The sequence below is a fragment of the Labrus bergylta genome, chromosome 22 (assembly GCF_963930695.1).
Source record: "Labrus bergylta chromosome 22, fLabBer1.1, whole genome shotgun sequence".
Taxonomy (NCBI): domain Eukaryota; kingdom Metazoa; phylum Chordata; class Actinopteri; order Labriformes; family Labridae; genus Labrus; species Labrus bergylta.
In genome coordinates, this window is record NC_089216.1 from 4,229,273 (window position 1) to 4,253,152 (window position 23,880).

General features: G+C 40.7%; 1 protein-coding gene across 1 annotated transcript in view; it reads left to right on the plus strand.

Moving 5' to 3' along the window:
* Positions 1–23,880, plus strand: part of htr2cl1 (5-hydroxytryptamine (serotonin) receptor 2C, G protein-coupled-like 1) — a 127,843-nt gene that overhangs the window by 77,173 nt on the left and 26,790 nt on the right. The window contains exons 3-4 of the mRNA XM_065950714.1: positions 17,578–17,744; positions 22,109–23,212. Of these exons, the coding sequence (XP_065806786.1) occupies positions 22,798–23,212 (415 nt within the window). The 5' untranslated portion in view covers positions 17,578–17,744; positions 22,109–22,797. The remainder of the gene's footprint in view (positions 1–17,577; positions 17,745–22,108; positions 23,213–23,880) is intronic.

Consider the following 23,880-nt stretch of genomic DNA (forward strand, 5'->3'; position numbering starts at 1 on the left):
TTGAGTCTTTGGTGTTTGGTGGAGTAATTAAATAAAGACTGTTTCAGCAACATGGTAACCTGCAGCAGGGATGACAGGCATTGAAAATGACTATAAATGAATATTACATTTTCAGTTGCTCATGCAGAGGCATCAAGATTAATTTCAGTCTTTCATTACCAACTTAAGACTCCTCACAGGAGCTTAAAGAAGATTCTTTGGTAATGAACTATAACCTGTATTTCACCAATAGCTAGCTACTTAACCTGAAAAAGTTTCATTTTCTGCCCCAACAGCCTACAGAAATTGGTAGATTCCACCCAGATTCCTAAAATTGGATGATTGAGATTTGCTCCCAGTTACACACAGGTCATAAAGGGATGATAAGGAGTTGAGAACAGGGTTGAAGGGAACTGAGGTACTTCCATACCAAATGGGGGGGAAACCATTTCTTTGTTCAGTTCCAACGGTAAAAAGCTCAGTATAATAATCTGAAACTTGACAGCAGGCGTCCACAAGCGTCTGGCCAATGATGTATCAGCAGAGGGAACATATTCGGTGTAATTTCTTTGACAACTCATAAAAGGGCTTCAAAGTCAAAGTTATCTTGATGTTCTTTTACCCCCTGACAAGGTTTTAAAGAGTTTGTTTGCCGTTTTCTTTTTCTGTCTGAGTCATCTCCTTTCAGTTCTTGCTACCGTCTCTTCGCTGACTTTCCATCACGGGTGATTACAGCTTGCGACCTGATTTCCTCCCACCTGTGTGCGTTTTTGTGTGTGTGTGTATGTGTGTTAGGTAGTGTACTCCTTTAATACTGTTTATTTGTATCTTCAAATCCACCTCTGTGTTATATCCCCATTTGTTTTATTTATCTTTCTTTTTGTACCAGTCAGTTATAAGCTACTGTGTGTGTGTGTGTGTGTGTGTGTGTGTGTGTGTGTGTGTGTGTGTGTGTTTATATGTGTGTGTGTGTTTATATGTGTGTGTGTGTGTGTGTGTTTGTGCTTTAATTGTGTGTGTGTGTGTGTGTGTGTGTGTGTGTTTATATGTGTGTGTGTGTTTATATGTGTGTGTGTGTGTGTGTGTGTGTGTGTGTGTGTGTGTGTGTGTGTGTGTGTGTGTGTGTGTGTGTGTGTTTGTGCTTTAATTGTGTGTGTGTGTGTGTGTGTGTGTGTGTGTGTGTGTGTGTGTGTGTGTGTGTATATATTCTATGCATTTAAGTCACTCAGCCTGAGATCTTAATAACATACTGTACAGCGTGAGGGCCCTTCAGCGCCGTTGGTCATCTTGTCTCGCTGCTTGATTAGCTCCACTTGAAGCGGCAGAGGATTTTAGGGCAAGCACAGTCACGGGCAATCAGAGGGGTCTGGAGGGGTCTTAATGGTCCAAGACCTCCAGGAGACCAATTAGAGGAAGGGATTGGAGCGAGGAGTGATGGCTACTCAGAGAAAAAAAAAAGAGAGAGAGAGAGATAAGAGGAAAGGGGTCCATTAAATGCCCAAACAAGGATGAAATAAAGCAAAGGTGGAAAGTAGACTTGAAAGGTGGAGACTTGGGAATTTTGAAGAGGAAAGCCAGAATTGACAGATGAAGAGTTTTCAGTACTGTGTGCTGAGGCAAGGATGACTGAGTCTGGAGCCTTGCTAGAGGCTCTGTTAGTCTTTACTCAGGAACAGCCAGGCTTGAGCTGAACGTATGTCAACAAGCTGATGCTAAGTTGGTGTAATGCTTGCCATAATCCCCCTCTTAGTTCAGCGATTTAGCAAACATTTCAAAAAAGGATTTAGAACACCAATACAAATTGTCTTTTCTATTTTGTGCATTCTTTCTATGTGTCAAAATCTGATCTACTTGTACTTCTGTAGTGCAGCGAGTATGCACAGCATACAATTATTATACATAGGGGAAAATATTGGAATAAATATGTCTACATAGAGAAGTTGTGGAGAGAGAGTGTGTGAAGTTCTTCGTTCAGTCAGTCACTGTGTGTTGAGGAGTCTGATGGCTTGGGGGGAAGAAGCTATTACACAGTCTGGTAGTGAGGGCCCGGTTGCTTCTGTACCTTTTTCCAGACGGCAGAAGGGTTACGAATTTGAGTTAGGGGGCGGGAGGGGTCGGCAACAATACCTTTTTGAACAAAGCCATACCATTTCTGGGGGGCTTTTTGTACCTTTTATTGGGGAGATAGGACAGTGGATAGAATCTGAAATCAAGGAGAGAGAGAGAGTCGGGAATGACATGCGGTAAAGAAATCCCAAGGTCGGATTCAAACCTAGACTGCCCGCTTGGAGGACTATAACTGTTGACCTGATCCTCGTATTTGACTAAAACTCAGAAGATCACCGAATTCACAAGGATTCGCTATCAGGGGACCATGAAATACCACGTTCTATGACAATCAATTGAATAGTTGATGACGTGGTTCACCAATCGACCAATGTATGAAAAACCAACCGACTGACTGACTGACTGACTGACTGACAGAATGGTATTCCCAATCCCATGTCCCTAGAACGACTGAAGAAGAAATATAAAAGGATTGATGAAGAGGATTACGGTAAAGCCGTGAAGAAAAGGCGTGAGCAATGAGGGATAAGGAGTCATATGAGGAATATGAAGGCAGGTGGCAGATCAAATGAAGCAGTCAGGTGGGAATATAAATGTGAGTGGCAATGAAGATGGGCCAAGGAAAAGAGAAAGGTGGAAAAGCCAGTGAGATACAGACACTGAGAATGACTATTAGTAAGAAGAATATACTTTATGTCTAAAATCTGACACAAATATAAATAAGGATAGCATGGTGGAATATGCTTAGAAAACCATTGGGCAATGACAGGGAGGTTAGAAGGTTGGAATTAAATGGAGAAAAAATGGAGGGGAAAAGATGTGAGAAGGTGAAAAGGTGGGGTTTTTGAAGTTATGGTTGAATGGAGGTTAAATGTGTCTGTCTGTGCCGCAGTAACCATTCCCCAACGCTATTAACGTCAACATCCATCAGTAGAGCCCTGACCTCCACACCAGTGTGTTGGGTTATACACTACCTGGATGTCGTCGTGTGTGTTGGTGTGTGACGAAGCCATAACACTCTTCTCCAGTCCAGGAAGTCCTTGTAAAAAAAAAAAAAGTGCCCTTCTGCACTGGAAGCTAAAAGTGATGTATTTCTTTTCACTGCAAAACAATCTGAAACTGAATCGTTTCAACAATGCATAAAGGAACACGTCGATTCTTATAGCTGATGGTATTTTGGACGATTTTTTTCATCCGTCCATTTATTGTCCAATTCTTGGTAGTGTGATATCACAGGAACACTTTGAGGGAATTTTCTCCAATTTGGCACAAATGGCCGCTTTGTCCCAAAGATGAACCGATTTGATTTTGGGTGTCGAAGGTCACTTGGACGTCGCATCCATCCCATTCTTGTAAATGCCATATCTCAGGGACACCTGGAAGGAGGTTCATTTTTATCTGCCAAAACTGCCTTTTAGGACCCAGAGATGGATTCACAAGGACTTGGTGATGAAATGTTCATGTTCCATTAATGTGTACAAATACATTCTGTGCAGAGAAACCTGCACGTTTCAAAACTTAAACCTTTAATGACTGGATTTCTGACTTCAGATGTTCTGATATTTACACATGTTTTTTTGCCCCACAGACACCTCTTTTTCCTCTCACGGCATCTTATACACAAAGTAGAGGCAGGTGGAGGGCAAAGGATGAAAGTGATGGAGAGTGAAGAAAAGAGAGGGAAGTGGGGGGATGAGAGATATAAATATCTAGAGCGAGAGGCAGAGAGCAGGATGTGTCACTCCCCCTCGAGTGTCTGCTTTTCAGTTCTTCTCCTCCACTCAAAATTTACTGGGAGGCACGGGAGGAGATGGATGGAGAGCAGGAAGAAAGCAAGAAGGATGGAGGAGTGTGTCGCTGCCCACTCAAGGGCAAAGAGCACCTTGACAGCCTTTCTTGCACAAAAAAAAAGACGAGTCGTGTCAGCTTCTTCTTCTACTTCTTCTCTCTGTCTCTCTTTGGATTTCTTTCTCACTCTCTTGTTTACACTCTCATTTCCTGTCGGTTTATATCTTCCACCGCCCCTGGAGGCTCTGTTTTTTTTCCCTTCTATCCATATTCAAACATCTTACCGAGAAACTGTGAAAGAAATGAATCATGTCAAAAAATAAAGTCAGAACAACAACCTCCATTTCTGTAAACATTCAGACAAATTCACTAGTCATAACTAGTCATAGAAGTTAAATAATAATAACAAAGTGTCAGCACTGATATTACTTGCTGATACAAATACAACAATTTGAAGTATTGTATATTCATAAGTTAGAGTTATGCCAAGGTCAGACTTCAAGTTCTAATCACGATCATCCCCTGATCCTGCAGACGTAGGGTTCGGGGCTGATTGGCCCCGAACATGTATCGTTTTATCCCGTGTAGTGCGTCATAGTAGACAACGAAGAAGGCCACATCTAGGATGCCTCACAACCCCCCAACAGAAGGTCTGTTTTTTTGGTGACGTCCCATTGGTCAACGTCCCATCACATCGGGGACTTTGACCAATGAGAGAGTTGCTACGAGATGTAACTATGAGACAGAGGAAAGTATATATACTGTATATATGTAGGAATATGTCATTTTTCTGCTATGAAATGAAAGATTAGCTTAATATTTTAATGACTGTTTTCAGTGTTTTCTACGAGCTCTTTCCTGAAAATAAGCAGAGATTTTTTACTTCTTTTTTAAGTACTTGTAACCCTGTGAGAGAATTGAAAAGCCCTAAAATTAACATTCAATGGAAACATTTTAAATCCAGATATAAGAGAATGTCATCTGCAAAGAGTGACATTTTTGCTACAAATATTGGACGACGGTGGTGATGGGATACAAAGAATACGGTTAAAAAGAAGGCTGAGGTTTCTTTTTTACAAGTACAAGTATTAAGAAATAGAAGGAGCAGCAAGAATGGAGCGTAGGAGTTGTGAGATCAAGCGGAAAGAGATCCTGGGGAAATATGGACGAACAGAGTAACGGATGAAGTGTGAAAAGAAAAGTAACTAACAACCAACAAGTCTTTCATGAGGATAGAAACGGATAAAGACAAAGAAACTTGCTCAAAGATACAGAGAAAAAGTATTCAAAGAACAATTATTCAAATTCAATCAAACACACACACACACACACACACACACACACACACACACACACAAACACATTGTAATCCATCTTAATACCTTAGGGGTGAATGGAAGGATAGAGGAGGATAACTGATCGTCTATAACTTGGCATAATGACAACAATCGGGGATGATGTTCTTAATGTGTTAGTTTAAGTCTGTGTGTGTGTGTGTGTGTGTGTGTGTGTGTGTGTGTGTGTGTGTGTGTGTGTGTGTGTGTGTGTGCGTGTGCGCGTGCGCGTGAAATAAATCCATATAGAAGAATTCAGCCATACGTGTAAACACATTAAACTGACGAATGATATGCCTCCAGGAACATGAACTGTGTTTACAATAGAACTAGCATGAAAGGACCTTTGACCTTGTAGCTCTTATGTGATACAGGTTAAGTTTCCTTTATGTGCAGGATAGACACATTATTCCAACACATAGACACATGGCCTCCATACAACAGACTGAATGTCAAATTGCTTTTATCCTTGTGGTTTGTTTGGCAGTAGAAAGCTTTTCTTTGGACTTGGAACAAATTGTACAAAGCACAGCCTCGCACACACACACACACACACACTCACACACTCACACACTGCAGACATATTTTTTTCCTTTCACTTGCCCACAGTTGGTTACATTATCACTGAATAAAAGCCAAGGACTTCTTGCCTCACCTTGTTCTCTATTGACGGCAGTGTAAGCCAAGATGTGCGTCATCTGTGCATTGTGTGGAGCATCGCAACTTCAGTTAGTATCACTTGGTGCTTTAGGCATCTGTTTCTTTTTGATTCCAACTCAAAATTTGTCCGCTGAATCATTCCATTAAAAGGTTGGTTTCCTTTCGTTCTGTTACCACCTTTCCTTTCTAAACCCTCATACTTACTGAGTAACAGTACTCGCTGTCCAATGGCGCGTCCAAGCAACAATTCCAATAGTCACACGTGTTTTAGAGTGGTTTCACACTAGGGACCTGGACCTGGATATGAGGACTCTAACATACTCTGCTGTACTCGGGTACTGAGAAGAGGTGGTCTCGGGCACGATTCATGTCTACTCGAGTACGATCCCTGGGAGATGTGAGAACTTGCTCAAACAAGGACGTGGACCTCTATACGATGTAATTCTAAACGGCTCCTGTCGCTTCAAAAACCATTGTATCCACGCAGAACGGGCACGTTTTGGTCCTATGAGCTTCACGCTCGATGTGGAAGTAGGAAGAGAGAGGGTCGTTGTTGGCGTCTCAGTAATAACAAAAACATCCACGGTTAGAAGAATGGACCCAATCCGCGAGTTGTTGCCGTGGTTGCTTGTTTTCCTTTCTGCTTTGGGGCAGATTTGCAAACCAACTATGTGCATACTGCCACCCGCTGTATCATACATACACAAGTGTAGTCACATTTTTATAAGATGTAACTAATGTGACCACAGACCAGAGAGGGGACCATTGCTTAGTAAGATTTCCTTTTTTTAACACCATCCTTGGTTGTACACAAGGCATGGCTTTTTCTGAATGTGTGTCCGTTAGTGAGTGTTCTATGTTACCTACTTGTGTGATTTGCATCACGCATGTAAATACCATATGTGCCCAGTCCCTAATGCCCTTACGTAATGTTTCATTTAATTTAAATGTGCTTATCCCCAACAGCTGTAGGAACAACCATCCTATAAGAGCCATAGGTTCATGTCTGACATTCAGGGTAATAGAGAGATAAAAACGATGGATGTGAAAGTGTGAGAGGGTGGACTGGAAATTCTTTTTTAATATAATTTGGTTCCACAGAATTAGATTTTCAATCCATTTTATAGTCTGTTGTTCAATAGCACCCACTGTGTAATTTAATTCAATGTGGTTTTTGCTTTTGAGCAAAAATGTTCAGTATTTCATCTCGGAGCCTGATTCTGTTATTAGACAGCTGCCTGCGAGGTTTAATCACAGCTCGTGTTTATGTGATTAGATCAGTACTGAAGCTGCGAGGCTGAGTATGTACTTAACAGTCAACTCACAAAATGTAGGATTATAGTAAAAAAATACAGAAAGACTATCGCACTGTTGGTAGACTAATCAAATGTGTACAATAAGGTTTAAAAAACTTAATAGTACCAAAATAAGAAGCACTTTTTTTGCTAGTGTAGGCTACAACTGGACAACATCTGGTGTCTTCACATTCCCAGATGAAAAGTTCTGATTTATAGGAATTATTGGCCCAGCTGGAACATGTGTCCAAGCAATCACATTGATTGGTTTGTTTGAATTTACACATTCAGTTTGGTGTTTATCCTTGGCTGTAGCCACTTTTGTAATATTAAAAGGAAGTATTATATGTGTTTGTGTATCTGTGTATACTGTCAGTTAATATGAAAAATGTAGTTCAAATCCCTCCTGAGTTGAATAAAATATTCATGCTGCATTTTAGAGGATAAAACATTTTACTTGTAAGTTTTAGGGCAATAAATATTTATTGAAGTCTGACTTGAATGTTGCAATAAGGCGGACTTTCGTTTCATACTGATTTGTAATAATGTTTCCTCAAAGTTAGACTGTTTGACTTTCAGAGCAGATTTTCAGACCAAAACAAACACTCTTTTTAGACATACCTCCTTCATCCCACAGCTCCCCCTTACCGCCCCCTTGCCTCCACGCCCCGCCCTGATTAATCAGCAAGTGTCTGTGAGATGGAGAGCGGCGCGTACAAGTGCTGATAAAATAGAACAGCAATAAAACCACAAAATCAACAAAAAGCTAGTCTAAAATAGTGAGTTTTTTAAAAGTGACTTAAAATAAGACTGTGTGTTTGCTTCCCTGATCTCCTCCGGAAGGTCATTCCACAGCCTCGGGGCTCGAACAGAGAAGGCTCGGTCACCTTTAGTTTTAAGGTTGGTTGACCTAGGAATAGTGAGTAATGACCTACCGGAGGATCTCAGGTTGCATGGAGGCTCATAGGGGGTCAGGTCTAAAGTCTTTTATGTCCTCTTGTGACAACACTCGTTATTATGTCCCAAAAAACACTGTCCGCGAGGGGGTAAGGCCATTTTTTATTCCCGGCACTGGTTGAGGTACGACACAATCCGATAGTGGAGGCTGGCCATCGGGCGGTGGTTGAGGGCCCACACAGTCCGATGGTGGTGGCTGGGCATCAGTGACATCGGGTGGAAGTAGTGCCAGATCACCTCGCTGAAGGTTGGGGGAGCTTTGCTACTCAAGAGCCTGGCTTCTGCTGGGTATACTGGGTAAACTGAGTATATTCAAAATGAAGGTTATTTAACAAATGACAGGTTTTTGGAAACTGATGCTTGTCATATATATTGCATGGGATATCTTTGTTTTCCCTAATGAATCCCATTATATTTAATTGTCAGCCACCAGAAGGATTCAACATATTGGTGACAGAAATGTTTAAAAAAATGTTGTATCCCAATTCACACCGTGGTAATAACACACTGCTATTCACTGGAGTCATCAAACACATATCACACTTGAACATATTTTACCTTCAATCTTCACACTGTTTCTTTCCCACTTTCTCTCTCTCTCTCTTTTAAACATGTTCCCCCTGGTGTGAAATCAAACCCTCTAACAGTCGCTTTCATTTTCCGCAGTGTTAGTCACAATAAAGTCCCCACAGGCACTGCTGCTTTTATTACTTTTTCAAAACAGAGCAGGAGAAGCACTCATTGCTGTGGTTAAACGTAGTCGTGGTGCAGTGAATTTGATAGATTACTTCAATTAAAAAGTGACTACTCTTGAAATGAAAAGGTAAAGATTTAAGGGCTAAGTTCACCCACACAGATGTTTGAAGGTGATCTAATTAAAGTCCTCTGTGGCAGAAGTGGTTCAGAGTCATGATGGGAGTTACAAAAAGTCACTAAAATTCACAAACCAAAAACCTTAACTTGTATGTTGCTTGAACAACTGTAAACAAAATATAAAGGTATTTTCATGTTACGAAATTTAAGTTGGCAAAGAGTTTCTAATAAGCTGTGGTGTTTCTTCTCAGTTGTGATTGCTTATCCAATTTGGCCTCTCCCACCAAATCTACATACCAAATCTACCCACGGGTACAAATAGAGTTACCTCACCTTACCTTTTAGCGTTTTTGTTGGCTTGGATTTAAGCTGCTAAATGCTCAACTGATTCCAAAGCTGGATGGTGAATCTACTGAAAAAAAGCAACTCATTGGTGCTGGAGGCATGTTGATGGGAGCAGAAGGGCTGATTAAAAATTTGAGCGATTTAAAATCCGAACAATGAGCTGAAAGACGCACAAAAAAAGTTCCAGAAAGTTAGAGGATATTAAAAGGTGGACTCTCTATACCAATCAACTGGTGTCCCACAGGGCTCTGTACTGGGCCCTATCCTTTTCAGCATGTACATCAATGATCTCTATGTGAACAGTGTGATATTTTAATGTATGCAGATGATGCACTTATTTTTACTCACAGAAGAACTGCAGCAGAGGCACTGCATTCAGACTAACCAAGGAAATGTGAAAGGTCCCATCCTGGCTTAACCAAATCTGCCTACAGTTAAATATACAAACAGTTTGCATGTTTTTCAACAAAGCTCACAGTGTGTATGTTAAGCAAAACATTCTTATCTCAGGACAAAGATTAAAAGTTGTTTCACAATAAAAACACTTAGGAGTTCATATTGTCTCAAACCTTAGCTTATGTAATATGAATGACATTGAATACATTTCAAGAATATTTGACAAGAAAGGAAACAGATCAACTTGCCTTATAATAGTTTAGTTTAAATATTCTTTTGGATAACTTCTTAACCAATGAACCATATTGTAATTACAGTTACAGATGTCAACATGAACTTAAATTATTGCTTGCTAACATCAATGACCTGCATCTTGGTTGGCTCATTGTAATTCTGAAGAGTCTGGCCAGCTGCTATAAGAACAATATAACAAGCAGAACAAACTTTGATGGTGTAGTGACACCAATATACTCTTGAGGGCAACTTTTGGCTCTTGCTTCCTTCAGGACTCTGTAGTTAAGAGGCACATTGGCTGAGCAGAGCATAAATCAAAGAGAAAACCCATTTCTAAACCCTTTTTTGAGAGGCTAAAATTTCTCTCTGATTGCCTGTATTTCAGCACCCGGCGCACCCAGAGCACCAATTGTTGTTGTGCTTATAGTGTTGCTGTTGACACATCAACAGCGCTTTAATGGAATTTCTGACAGGAGCACGAATGGGAATATGGACACAGACACACTCCAACATAACTACACTGTGTAAAAAAAAAAGAGTTGTTTTGGAATACAAAGGTTTTCGTGCACACTCAGACACAGAGGACTTGTTTAGAAGGGTCTCCTGTATGTTGCTCGCTCCCTTCACCGCAGGAGTGTCGCAACTTTTAATCAAAGCAAGGATAAACGTCAGTATCAGCTGATGTTCTATTGGCAAAGAAAGGGAGAGTAAGACGAGAGGATGCAACGAGTCAGATCCAGACAGTCAAAGACAGACAGTCGATGTCAGAGACAGAGTAACAGACGCTAAATAAAATTCCTACAGTAAACAAGTACCCTTAAAACTTGTAGAACAGCCTCTTTTCCCCTGCAGGAACCTTAATGAGCATAAGATGAAGCCTCTGCTATGAATGTTGTTTCCATTGTGCTTTGTACTCTTTGTGGATAGGTTGAGCTAAATTAAGACATTACGTCTAGACCCTCTTTTAGTCAATCAAAAATCCAATTCAGATATCAGTTATTGGTATTATACACCTACAAATGGCTAGATGGAGTATTTTTCATTTTATCCATGTCAACCCTGTAAAGAGCCCATCAAGAGCCCTTTGACATCCCATGTGGACTTACCCAAGTGGGGCCTCCCTGGCAACTGTGGATAAAATCGGCCCATACTGGGAACCATTTGGGTTTCCCATTTGGGCCCCATATGAGTGGGATGGCTGTGTGGTAAAAGATTTGTATTCAATATAAGGGCCATCCCTGATCCCTGATCTTTTCGAGATTATTCAGCAAGAGTCAGATTCAGAGATTTCGAAAGAGAAGATATCTCAGAACCTGGCAAAATAAGGACCACAAAAAAATTCCAGGGAAGCAATCCAAAAGACAAACCATGCTGGACATGCTGGGTGTCATTTCAGGCCATCAACAGGCTGTTTCCAGGCCCAGCAGTGCCAATCATTCAGAATTACCATGAAAAACAACAAGAAAATCAATAGCATTAAAAGCACCACTTCTTTCATGATCAGATCCTCACCCTCCACTTGCTGCTTTTTCAAAAGGACACAATCGTCCTGGTTGGTAAAATACATTTAAACACATGAAAGACACAAGAACAAATCAGCTTGTTTGTTCTTAGAACCCCAAGGTTATGGGTTAAAATTCCTGCAATAATGGAGAGTGTTTGTTCGTCTCATTGTGTGTGCACAGAGAGACAGACAGAGAAGATCAAATGTCAAAGCAATTTTATGCAGCAGCTTGTTCATGTTTGATCTGAAGTGAAGCTGAGAAACAGAACTCTTCACATCTAAAAAGCAAATATGAAATCCCCTCAAATCGAATCATGTATGTGGTTGCAATCCATGACCTCCTATGGTTAGGTTTAGGAACAAGGATGGGTGAAAAAGGGCTAGAAATGTAATGTATTGCCTTTTTTGTTCACACACTGATGGCAGAGGCTGCTACGTAAGTCGATCTGTATTAATTAATCCAATCATACACATGCCGTCGACATAAGCAAGTTGGGGGTTAAGTTTCTTGCCCAAGTACACATCAACAAGTGGCTGCAGGAGCTGGGGTTCGACTCCCCTGATCTGTAATTTTAATTGTAAGGACTGTATTAAGACACATGGATAGCAAACATAGAAAGGACGTTTAGGGATACAATTGAAATTCACAAGTTTTAGTATCACCTCCAGCGTTTCCTTGTTTCATCATTAGAAAGTTTTTGGCTTAATAAAAAAAGTTCTAAATACTAAATTCAGTATTTCTGCTGTAATTGTTAATTATAAATCTTCTGCCACCAACATGCAATAATATCCCAAGGCATTAGTTTGTTTTCCATCTGTGAATCATGAGACTCACCCCTCCCCCCCCGAAAAAAAATTAAAGCTGTGTCAAAGTCAGTCCAATTTCCTCAAACACTCCAAAACCAACGATTTCATTCACTTTGAGCAGCTGTTGCTTTGGTCAATGAATAAATAATTTGATATATGTAGATGGAAGTGCAACCACTAAATAAATTATGGTGATAGCTTGGAGCAGGCAGAATGGACTAATTGTTTAACAGCTTTAAAAAAAAAAAAATGGTGGCAAATTATTTTTACAAGTCCGTCTACCACAACCTCCAGAAATGTAAAACTTGCTGCAGCATGAATATTTCCTAATGTAGCTTTTGGGTAGTTGATTACCAAATTGAAGCGAGCTCGTCTATCTTTCTCCATTGGTTGACCTTTTAGAAATTAAATTTAAGTTATACCGAATTATTGAAATTCAGGCCGTTTTGTTGCCCGTTTCAATCTAGCTAATGCACACAATCCTGATTTGAATTTTCCTTTCTTGACATTTATAAAGTTAAGTTGTAATCTGTCGTCCGTTCTCTTTCTGTCTGTGGTTTAATTAATGTCTCTTGAGGGAAGTGCCTTTTCAGATTCCTATTTCAAATTCACTTTGTGTTTGATTCACTCTTTACAGTATGTCTTCCTCGCACTCTCTTTCTGAGTGATACTGGCTGATAAATGCATGGAGGGTTCTGTTTCTGATTAATAGCCAAGTGGCCTTTCAGGGAGCATAATAAGTTTCTCCTGCTGAAGCATGTGTGCATGGCATGGTTGATTGGTTACACAGTCCAATATGCGAGTGTGTATCCCGTTCTATGTGTAGTGCTGATAGGATCGGAAAGTGCTTGATTTTCATTACCTCACATTTCAGCTGAGTGACATTTTCCCATTTCTCCACCATTCACTTCTTCCTCTCCTTCATTCACTTACCCTCTTCCACCATCCTTTACTTCCTGTGGGGTTAAGAAAACAAATTGCACAATGGGACTCCAGCTATATGAACTCAAGGGGACTAATTAAACATCAACATGTCTTTGTCAAATTAACTGTGAGAGCACAGTAGAGGCAATTTGTAGCCCATATCTAACAACAGCAGGACAGTGACTTCTTTTTTTTTTTTTGATTTCAATCTATATTTCCCATCCCACCCCATGAAGATGTTCACTCCCAGTTTCCACAAATAGAGCACAAACCTGGTCGTCAGCTACCCAACAGGCCTAAACACACATTAGGCTAACAATAGTAGCATTTGTGTAGCTAAATGTAGACATATTGAGCAGACAGCCATCCATTATCTTTACCCCTTTCCCTGTCTGGGGCCGCGGGTGGGCTCCAGCTGAACCTAGCTGTCATTTGGCAAGAGGTGAGTTACACCCTTGACTGTTCACCAGTCGATCACATGGCTCACATATAGAGACAGACAACCAGCCACACTCACATTCACACCTTAAAGTCACCAATTAATCTAACTGGCATGGACTCCACCTGCAAGTACTGTGTTCTCTTTTCTATTCCCCTTGACCCTAATTATTCCATTTTCCCCTTTACTGCTTCCATCTTTAAATCTTTTACCTACTCACCTTTTCCCACCACATTTCTGTCTTGTTCGTTTAATCCCTTTGTTTTTCCCTTTTCCCACAAATGCCCTCTTCTGAATTATCTCTACCTTCCTTTGATCCCATGTCTCCTCTCTAATTCTCACCTTCTTTACCTTTTTACTCACCTCCCCTTTTCTCCCCTCTTTTCATTTATAACAGTAGTTAAACCCAGTCAAAGACGGTCCATTTGTATTCCTCGCCTGCCCTGTTACCCTCCTGCTGCAGTCCTGCCCTCGTATCCATTCATCTTTCTCTTTGTTTCTCTTTTCATCTCTGTATACCTTTTGTCGTCTCCAGTTGGATCCTTTGAATCTTTTGAGTTGTATTCTCTCCATGCTCTCTCTCTCTCTCACCTTCTCCTGTTTTGTATGTGTCTGAATGTGTTCACTGTGTAATTTTGAGTCTCTGGATTGATTTGGGGAACGCTCCGTTCTGTTCTCCATGGTGTCTCGGAGTGAATGTGCTGCAATCTGTTATCTGCCTGCCCAATTTTACACTCTGCATTGCAATACCTTCAACACATTGACACACACACACACACACACACACACACACACACACACATCTAGAGCTGCATCCCTGCACTTGTAATCTACACCTGATTCCCTGTCTATGTTCTTTCCCGCGATCCTTCCCATGCTGGAGTTGACAGCCACTGTGTTTCTTAACAATATCCCCACCCCTCCCCCACTCTGCTGTCTCACACACACAAACACACAGATGGGGGGGGATTATGTGGTATCACATTAGTGTTGCAGCTCTGAGTTAATGGCCTTTACATCATCCGGCAGAGAATAAACTTTGCTGCTGTGACTCTTTTGGACGCATTGAACCTTCTGTCTCTCTGTGCGGCTCTTTCACAATTTGGTTTGTCGGACTAAATCTCCACACTTCTCTGTGCGTTATCTCTTCGTTGTTTTATCTTCAACTCTGGCACATGTTAGTATCAAAGGTATTGTAGTACGTTTTCCATAAACTATGTCATTGTAAACATATTGAGAAGATGTGCCAGGGTTAGCCTAGCATCAACGATTTCAACCAACTTGTATCTTGATCCACTGTTTAATATTTTGCTAAAAGATTGGGAAAGCTAATTTAATTGAATGCAGGTAGAGCTACAAGCTACTTTCTGACTAGCAAAATAGCTTTCAAAACCTTTTGTTAGCTTCATTTATTTATTTTCATTCTGGAAGCTCAACGAGAGGCTTGATAGTACGATAAGTTATTAAGCTAGCAGCAGCAGTTAGTCAGCTTAATTTATCTTCACTATGATGTTAGGAGGGAAGCTGTTGATTATCAAGGAATAACTATTGTCACAATTAACCTCCAGTCACAAAGCAAGTGTGATTTTTACATTTATATTTTTACGCTAGGAAAATCAAAAACATATGAAATGCTAATGTAAGAGTGAAAATGGGATATGCAAATAAGTTAGAAACACATGTTTATTATGTTCTTTCTCTATGCAGACATAACTTTAGTATATTCTTAAATGATTGCTATAATGTTGGTTACAAGTGTTTACAGTAATGTTAATATCCTGTTATTAGGTAGGCCACCTAGTGGGCGCTGTTCAGGCAGGAGGGAGCTGTGTAGTCGGGGAAGAGAAAAAGAGGAGAAGAGAGGTTGTGAAATGTACCGTGTGTTGGAGAAGCTGACTAAAGTTATGAGAAAGACCCAGAACGTGTTTGGACTGATTTATTCCTTCACATACACCCACGTCGCTTACACTAATATTGAGCTTTAGATGTAATGATAGACACATTTTATCCCCTTTGGTTCGAGGGTTAGCTGATTTTCTCTATTTCTTTTAGCATAGCTTAGCTAACTGGGTCTTGGCAGCAGCTTTATATTCAGCCAACTAAACTGATGTAAGATAATAAATAAATAAATAACAGGAAGAAGAGATGTCACTTTTAACCATGCTAGCTTACTAGCCAAACTGGGAACAGCAAACTAGCTACAAGGAAGTCAAGCTAGCTATGTGACAAAAAACAATACAGTATTTGTGAAATTAGCTCATCTTGGAACGTTTAGCTTGCAAATATAGCTTGGATACAAGTACATTTACTACTTAGGCATGCATTTGGGGCATTTGTCATACATTAGCACAAACTAAATGTTTTTTTTGTTGTTGTTTGCGCCGTCTTTTTCCTTGATGCCCTTGTTATCGTTATTACTCCTTTCTCCTCTTTTTCTACTACGAGCACAGTAAGTGTGAGGTTGACTTTGCTTCCTGGCTCTAATGAAAAGTTATGACTCTGCAGCTCACCCACATGCTCTGTAGTGTCTTACTCAGGATCCCTCTCCTCATTAGCTCTGTGTTTGTTTCCCCCTTTGTCTGCTACTCAACTGACTCCGTCTGAACATTTCCGTGTTATACTCCAACTTCAAAAACATTTTATGATCAATAAGGGAGGTGCAGAGAGACTTAAATTCCTGAATGAAATCTGCGTAAATATGAGGAAATAACACAGAAAGCTCAAAGCTTCTCATTAAAGCCAGAGGTTATAGATATTCGTACAACAACCAGCCGTCTTTGGAGCCTATTACAAACTGAAACACAAACCAATTAAAGAACATACGATCATATTAACGTACAGTAATGTAAGGCTTACAAGCCTCTGAATAACTGTAAACGGTATCATGGCATCTAAAAATAGCAGTTTAGTTTTGAAGTAATTCTTTAATCTAATCATTTTCTTATTTTTATGTCTACTAACTGTTTCCGTTTCAATCAAATAGTGTTGAAGTCAAGACCACACTAATCGAGACCATGACATACCTGAGACCAAGTTGTTTTAGAAAGGGGCGTTTTCGTTCTAATCACAGTATTGATGTGGAAAAATAGCCTCTCAGTAGTGGTCTTGACCGATCTTGATTTAAAATCCGGAGACCGAGTAAAAATGCTTTAGATTCCGAGACGAGACCTTCAAGGAGTGATCTCGAGACAGAAATTATTTTGTTATTAATCCAATGTTTTTGGGAGACTTTGGCTCCGTTTACCGGACAACGATTTCAGCCGAAAGCGGTAACTTTTTGTTGCGTTTTGGTTGTTAGCTTATACGACTTCTGCCTTTACGGTGACTGAAAATGTGACGTTTTGAGAACGGGTTCCAGAGTCTGAACTTTGAAAACACCCTGTCATTGTATAAACGGGCAACATGCAATTCCTGTTAAAATGGGACCCAAAATGTGTTTTCAGACCAAATGGTTCTTGGGACTTTTTTGAAGAAGAACTACCCACTAGGGAGTTCCCCTGAGAACTACACACCATGGGGACTTTTCTTTCTGTCTGTATTCACACCGCCATGGTGCTGGGAGAGTACATACTTTGAAGCAGGAACTAAAAAGATTCCTCTGAGGGGTTCTAGGAACTAAAATAATTCATAGTTTCTGTGATGACAAAAAAAAAGGGGGAGGGTTCCAACTGTTCCTAGAGCTATGAAAAAGTTCCTGCGGTGGGAAAAAGCCTTTTATCTATACAGTACATGTCATAGTATGAGCAACTCTCAGTACTTTTACATTTGGCAGCAACCAAAAGTGTGTGTCGATTCAATCAGTCAGTGTGTTTATGTTGGATGAAAGAAACTAAAGATTAAAGGTACAAACAGTTGTGTTGCAGTTGATTCTGTTCTGTGTGTGTGTGTGTAGGAGTGTGTAGGAGCCACTTTGTTTTCATGACTTATTCTTTTGGTCGCCTTTGACCTGCGATCGGATCTGTAATGTTTCACACACAGGAACATCAAAAGTCTCTTCATTTTTTCCCTCTCCCTTCCTCCCCTCGTCCTCTGTAGGCAGATGGATGCCGCTGATCCCTCGCTCCGGAGGTGTGGAGTGACAGATGACAGAGGGATTGATACAGCGGGGGAGAAAGAGAGAAGTAGTGTCGGGAGGGGTCACTGCTGGCGGTAATGGAAAACAGCGGCAGAGGTCAGGAGCATCGATCGGGAGGCGAGGAAAAGTAAGCGAAAGGATTTACTGAAGTCTTTCTCTTGATGTTGTGTCTCCTTTGCTTTCCTTTCTGCTTTTTTTTTGTCCCTCATATCTGCCTTTTTCACTTTCTGCACATGAATCACTTTGTAAAACACACATTTTCTACATAACACCTTTTAGTGCTCAATATTTCTGAATAAAGAATCTTCAGTGACGCATTTCCTCTTTACATCTAGTCTTTTTTTTGTTTTTAGAGTTTGTGGCTTCAGAAGATATGCTGCTTTAGCGTCAAGCTAAACCAAACCCTGACTCAGCATTTTGAGTTTATTCAGCTTTCTGTCTTTTGAATTCCTGCTACATGTTTCTCTTTCTTCTGCACTAAAAGGGAGGACATGTATTTTTTTTATAAAGCAGGTGCAACAGCAGTTTGTTTGGAAAAACTCAGGAAAAATGCAGGTTAGCTAAAAGCGCTAAAAGATTGATCAGACGAATAGATACAGTTAGCCATCGGGATGAGAGAGTGGGGAATGACATGCGAGAAACGACCCACAGATTGAAATCAACAATTGCTTGGAGGACCATATAATCTGTCCATGGGGCCTGACTTTACTGCTCGGCCATCTGTGCCCCTTAGCTTCACTTTTATGCGACAAAAAGAGATGGAGACATATCGTCCATCTGTATACGCCGCCAATGGTTTGAGGCTATGAGTTTTTGTGACATGGTTTGGTCTGAGCCAACTTGTCAGGTTTTACTGTGCAATACTCAGTCAGCTTCCTATCGCCTCCTCTCAGAGTTCACAGGGAACTGAACAGCTCTGCGGGCGAGTCATTTAACAAGTCTGAAAGAGCAGCAATGCATCACAGAGAGAGAGAGAGAGGACGAGGAGGGAGGTTAGACAGCCTAAACAGATGAAAGAAAGAGGAAGAAAAAGAGTGAGACTTACAGAAAATCCTCATCTCTATTTGAAAATGTATATTTACTTAAACAGTTATCGACTATTTCTGTTGTAATCGTACACTTTTAGCTCTCTATACCGCATGAAAACACACAGTTTCATTAGTCACACAGCGAGCTGGTGTGTGTCAAATCATCTGGAGGTTATAATTGGTGTTGTGACTGTGAAATATTCCCCGTCTGACTTCTTAGACAGCGTAACACAGATACAGCTGCACACATGGATCAGAAGCACAGATGTTGCCCCCGCCGTCACTTTTTCCCGTTCACCGCGGGGACAAATTGTCACCGCACTCATGTTTGTTTAAGCCATTTCTGCTCGGCGAGATAAAACAGCAGACGGTGGTGGTGTAAGAGGGGGGAAATGGGATGCGGGGATTTTCTTCTTATTAAAACGGGCCGACCAAGGCAAACAATGCTACCTGCGTTCGTGTTTGTGTGGTGTGAAGCTTAACATGCGATGGTTCAGGTTTCATATCAGTACACAGCAGCAGCTTTAAATGTTGGCCAATGAATACCAACCGTTGTGACAACAAGGCACTCTATTGGGGTAATGGATTATATATATTTTTTACTCAGGTTTATCGCTTATTCTCATGCCTTTCTCGCTTTATAGTAACAAATCATAATCAGGTATTTGCTTCTGCTGCAGTCACATGTACAAGATTTGACCCTCCCAGAGACATTTACTTCCTCTACTTTTATATCTAAAGGTAAAATATTATGCAAATGACACTTTACCATGTTGTTCTAACACTAATATGTGTCCCTAGTCTGTCTACAAACTCCCAATTAAGATAAAAGTCCATCCTCTCTGTCTTTTGCCTGCTCCACTTTTCAGAAAATGTGTGCTCAAACAGGCTGTTTGGAGATTTTCCCTTCATGACATCACAAAGGGCAGTAACCCCTCTCCCAGGTGGGTGACACTCCCACAGCTAGGTGTTTGTTCTGCCCTCTGAGTCTGCCTTCTCAGCGTAAACAATCGAGCATGGAGTGAGAAAGCCAGAGTACACCCAAACCCTTCCAGAGAGGGGGCGTGGTCAGACACAGCTCATTTACATATTTAAAGGTATAGACACAGAAACAGTCTGTTCTGAGCAGGGCTGAAATAGAGGGGTTTATAGGCATGATCAAATACAGGATCAGAGCGGATTTAGAACAAGAAACTTCACACACGTTTTGAGGAGCTCTGAGACTTATTTAAACTTTCTGAAAAGGAGGAGAATATGTGACCTTTAAGGTTTGATTAGTTTTAATCTGCATTTTATGTAAAGTAGTTTGTTTCTATTTGAAAGCAGTGGACCGCAGCCAAATTATTGTCATGAACGGTTGGAAAACAAGGAGAGGTGGACCCAAGTGCAGAATAAACTAAAAGTATTTAATAATCAAAAAAAAGGAAAACAAAACTTACAAACAAAATCCAACAGGAGAAAACAAGGAGCAGCAAGGACGCACAAGGAGACACTAGAAAACAAGGAGCAGCAAGGAGACACTAGAAAACTGACAACTGACAACTAATATCTGACATAACTACAAACGACAATGAACTGACACAGAAGGGAAGAAACACAGAGACGAAATAGACACGGGGGTAATCAAACACGTGAGACTAATGTCACAGGTGAAGACAATGAGGGCAATCACACAGAGGAAGGAATGAACACAAGACAAGAAACACTGAGAACACTTTCAAAATAAATACATGAAACACTATGACAAAAACACACAAGGGCAACAAGCAACACTCGGATAGACAGGAGAAATTAAAACATGGAAACCTAGACACTGAAATACAAAACCAAATAAGACCAAATCATGACAATTATTGCCCATTTCGGGGTCCCTGATGTACAAAAGTTTGACTAAAATGCAAAACCAATCATCAAAATTAACCTATTATAGATATTAACTTTACATGCTGATGTTCAAAATCCTCTTTAGGTGCTTCCCTGAAAACTTTAAGATGTATTTTTAGAATTATCATATTGCTGATGTTTAAGGCATAACGCACTGAAAACTGTTCCAGTGATATATAACCCCATATTCCTGTTTTACATGTAGCCTTGGCCTTTGTTTAGGCATTGAAACTGGACCCTTCCCCCACCAGATGTAGTTGAATACTAAGGGTAGTTTAAGATCCAATAATAATCATAAAATGTAGATATATTTCCAAAAAGTACATCTTCAAGGCTCCAAAAACAATCATATAAATCATTTTGGTTCAGATGTGCAGTGTTTCATCTTAAGTGCATGAGGAATTGTTGAATTAAAAAAAAAAAAATCTGCCCACACACACGCATAATCTGCATTAAGAATCATGTGAACGACTGCAACGTTTATTCATGCATGCACAATCACTTGCACTAACAGACATAAATGAACACGAGCAAACCCATATTTCGAAACAACATTTCCACATTAAGCAAAACAAATGATAACATGCCCACACAGAATGAAGAGTGCAAAGCGTGGATTTTTGTTATAGTGCTTATAGCGACGAATAAAAAAAGAATCCATTGTACTCCGCCTGATGTTATCGTTGGCGAAACGCCCACTGAAGTATCTCAGCTGGGGGCCCGAGTCCGTCTGGAGATTTGTTGCCTTTTTTTATCTCACACTCCAGAAATGGACACACTAGACAGACACACACGATGAAGCACAAACACACATTTACTTTTAATTCTCTTAACATGTGCCCACACATTCTGAAGAACGTCTCATTGGTTTTTAACCGTCTGTCACGCTCCGTCCTGCTGTTTGTTGGAAGCAAAGTCATGAGTGCACTCACACACACTTTCTCTCTAACACACTCAGACTCCTCCTCATACCCTTGAGGACATTTACGAGGTCCTAAATCACAAGGCAGTCTGATCCGTAAGGGTAAATACAGAGGACAGGCGATACTTTTGCACAAACAGCACACACACATGGACAAAAGATGTGGAGGTTGTAAACATCAAAGCTTCTGTTGCTTTTTATCTCCTTTTAGTGTGTTTTAAATGACTGCAGTGTTTGACACTTGTAGTCAGACTTTCCTCTTAACTTTTATCAAGAGCAGGGACAATATCGTTAATTTGTCTTCAGGCTCAGAAGAAACAAAGAAGGGAAAAAATAAGAAGGGAACAGAATGAACAAAGAAAGAGAGAAGAATAGAGTTGCCAAGTTGATGGATAGGAACGTTTGAGGGGAGATTTTAAGAAGCCAAAAAGGGAAGTTAGTGAATGGAGGAAAACAATGAAAAACCAAATAGGGATCCAATCGAAAGGAGGATGGTAGAAGGAGTAATTAAAAAAGGATAAAGCAAGATAAAGTTAAGGAAATAAGGAAGACTATAAGATCAATGAATGCATAGATGTAAATGAAATTGGACAGCAAGAATCCACAGGTGTTAAAAGGAAAATCTGATCACATCTTTCTCTTTGGTTTCTTCCACAGAACAACCTGGTCCTGAACTCTGACTGGCAAGAAGAACAGAACCTTTAAAGGACCCCGATACAACCAACCTCAGCATCAAGGTTTACCGCTGAGTGCAGACGTTAACTGAAGTACTTCTTTGCAAACTCACTGTCAAGGGATCTGTTGGCGCGAACAGTTACCAGGTGGTAGCCATGGATATGAAGGAACCAATTTTGAGCTTTAAATTTAAAACTCTTGAACTCTTGTTTTCATTCAGAGGTGGATGTGACTGAACACCAAACAAACGAGACATTTTTTGGGACGCATTTGCTTCTTGTACACGTTGAGAACTCTTGGCCAGTGACCCATTGGCAAGAAATGGCAGATCCGAACTTCAGAGAACTATTTCCTTTTTGCAGCTAGCAATACCTTATTGGATCAAGTTAAAAACTCTAGGAGCTAGTTCCTCCCAATCCCTTCTTCCCTTTCACTCCCCATCCCCAAAGTTGCTCCCTCCCTGTTTTTCCCGTTACCCCAACCCTGTTGATATTGGTATTCTGTTAGCATCACAATTCCATTACCAAAGACACCTTCCAAAACTTCTCGACTCTGTCCAGCTCAATGCTTAAGGTATCTTTCATTACACCTTTTTCTTCCCTTTGCTGGTGAAGAAGGATAGTTCTAAGTCTGTCTTTGAATTCCTTGTTGGGTAAGGCTCTGTCTTTGGGATGGGCGGCCCAGCAAGGGCTCTACTGGGTGGGTTCAGTACAACCACGTCTTCACTGGAGGTTGGAAGTCGGATGGCTTGGCCGAGCAACAACCCCCTCGACCTCAACCAAACCCTCTCATGGGGGATCGGGCTTGGAGGCGGTGGTGGAGGTGCGGCGGCCATGAGTGGAGGCGTGGACAATTTTACCCAGGAGTCTGTCACAAGGACGGTGATTAAAGAGAAAAACTGGCCGGCCCTGCTCATACTCGTCATCATCGCACTGACAATCGGTGGAAACATCCTGGTGATTCTGGCAGTGTCGCTGGAAAAGAAGCTCCAGAACGCCACCAACTTCTTCCTGAGGTCACTGGCTGTGGCGGACATGCTAGTAGGCATCTTGGTTATGCCAGTCTCCCTCATCAACATCCTCTATGGTGAGTAATTACTTCCTGTAAAAAACATTTAAAAACAGATGTTCTCACACAAAATGATCTGACTGTCTATCAGGCGAGTCCTTCCATCAATAGAATAAGTAAACAGATGATTTAATCTGCTTTGAGTGCTTATAATTATTGTTTTCTTTCTATACAGCTTCTCACTTTAATCGAAAAAAAACAAAACATTTCCATGCTTCTAAATCTCACCCAATATTTAAGCAATCCTTGCTGGAGATGTCAACTCCTGATCTCAGCAGCCACCCACTCCCCAGCTGCTGACAGCACACAGTGATGTGCGCCCTGTCATTATTCCCAAAACATTTTTCCAGAGCAACCATTGAAATAATTATTGCTTCTGAGACTGAGACATTGCACACTGTTATATTGCAAGTGATCCAAGAGTTGGAGCATGCCAAGCTGATAATTGCAATATCATACCAGCTATCAACTGCTGTTCTTGCTTACAATATCCCTGCCAGGACTCTGCATGAACGCCCACATTTGCTTAATAGGATGTCTGCTTGTTATATAGTGGGATGTGTATTGAATCTCTTCTCCAGTATTGAATAAAAACATTGAATTAAAGACAGGCTGCCCTCCTCTAACATTGAGCTCATTTTTGTACATCCACATTCATTTTTTTCCCTCTGTACCTGCAAATGTCA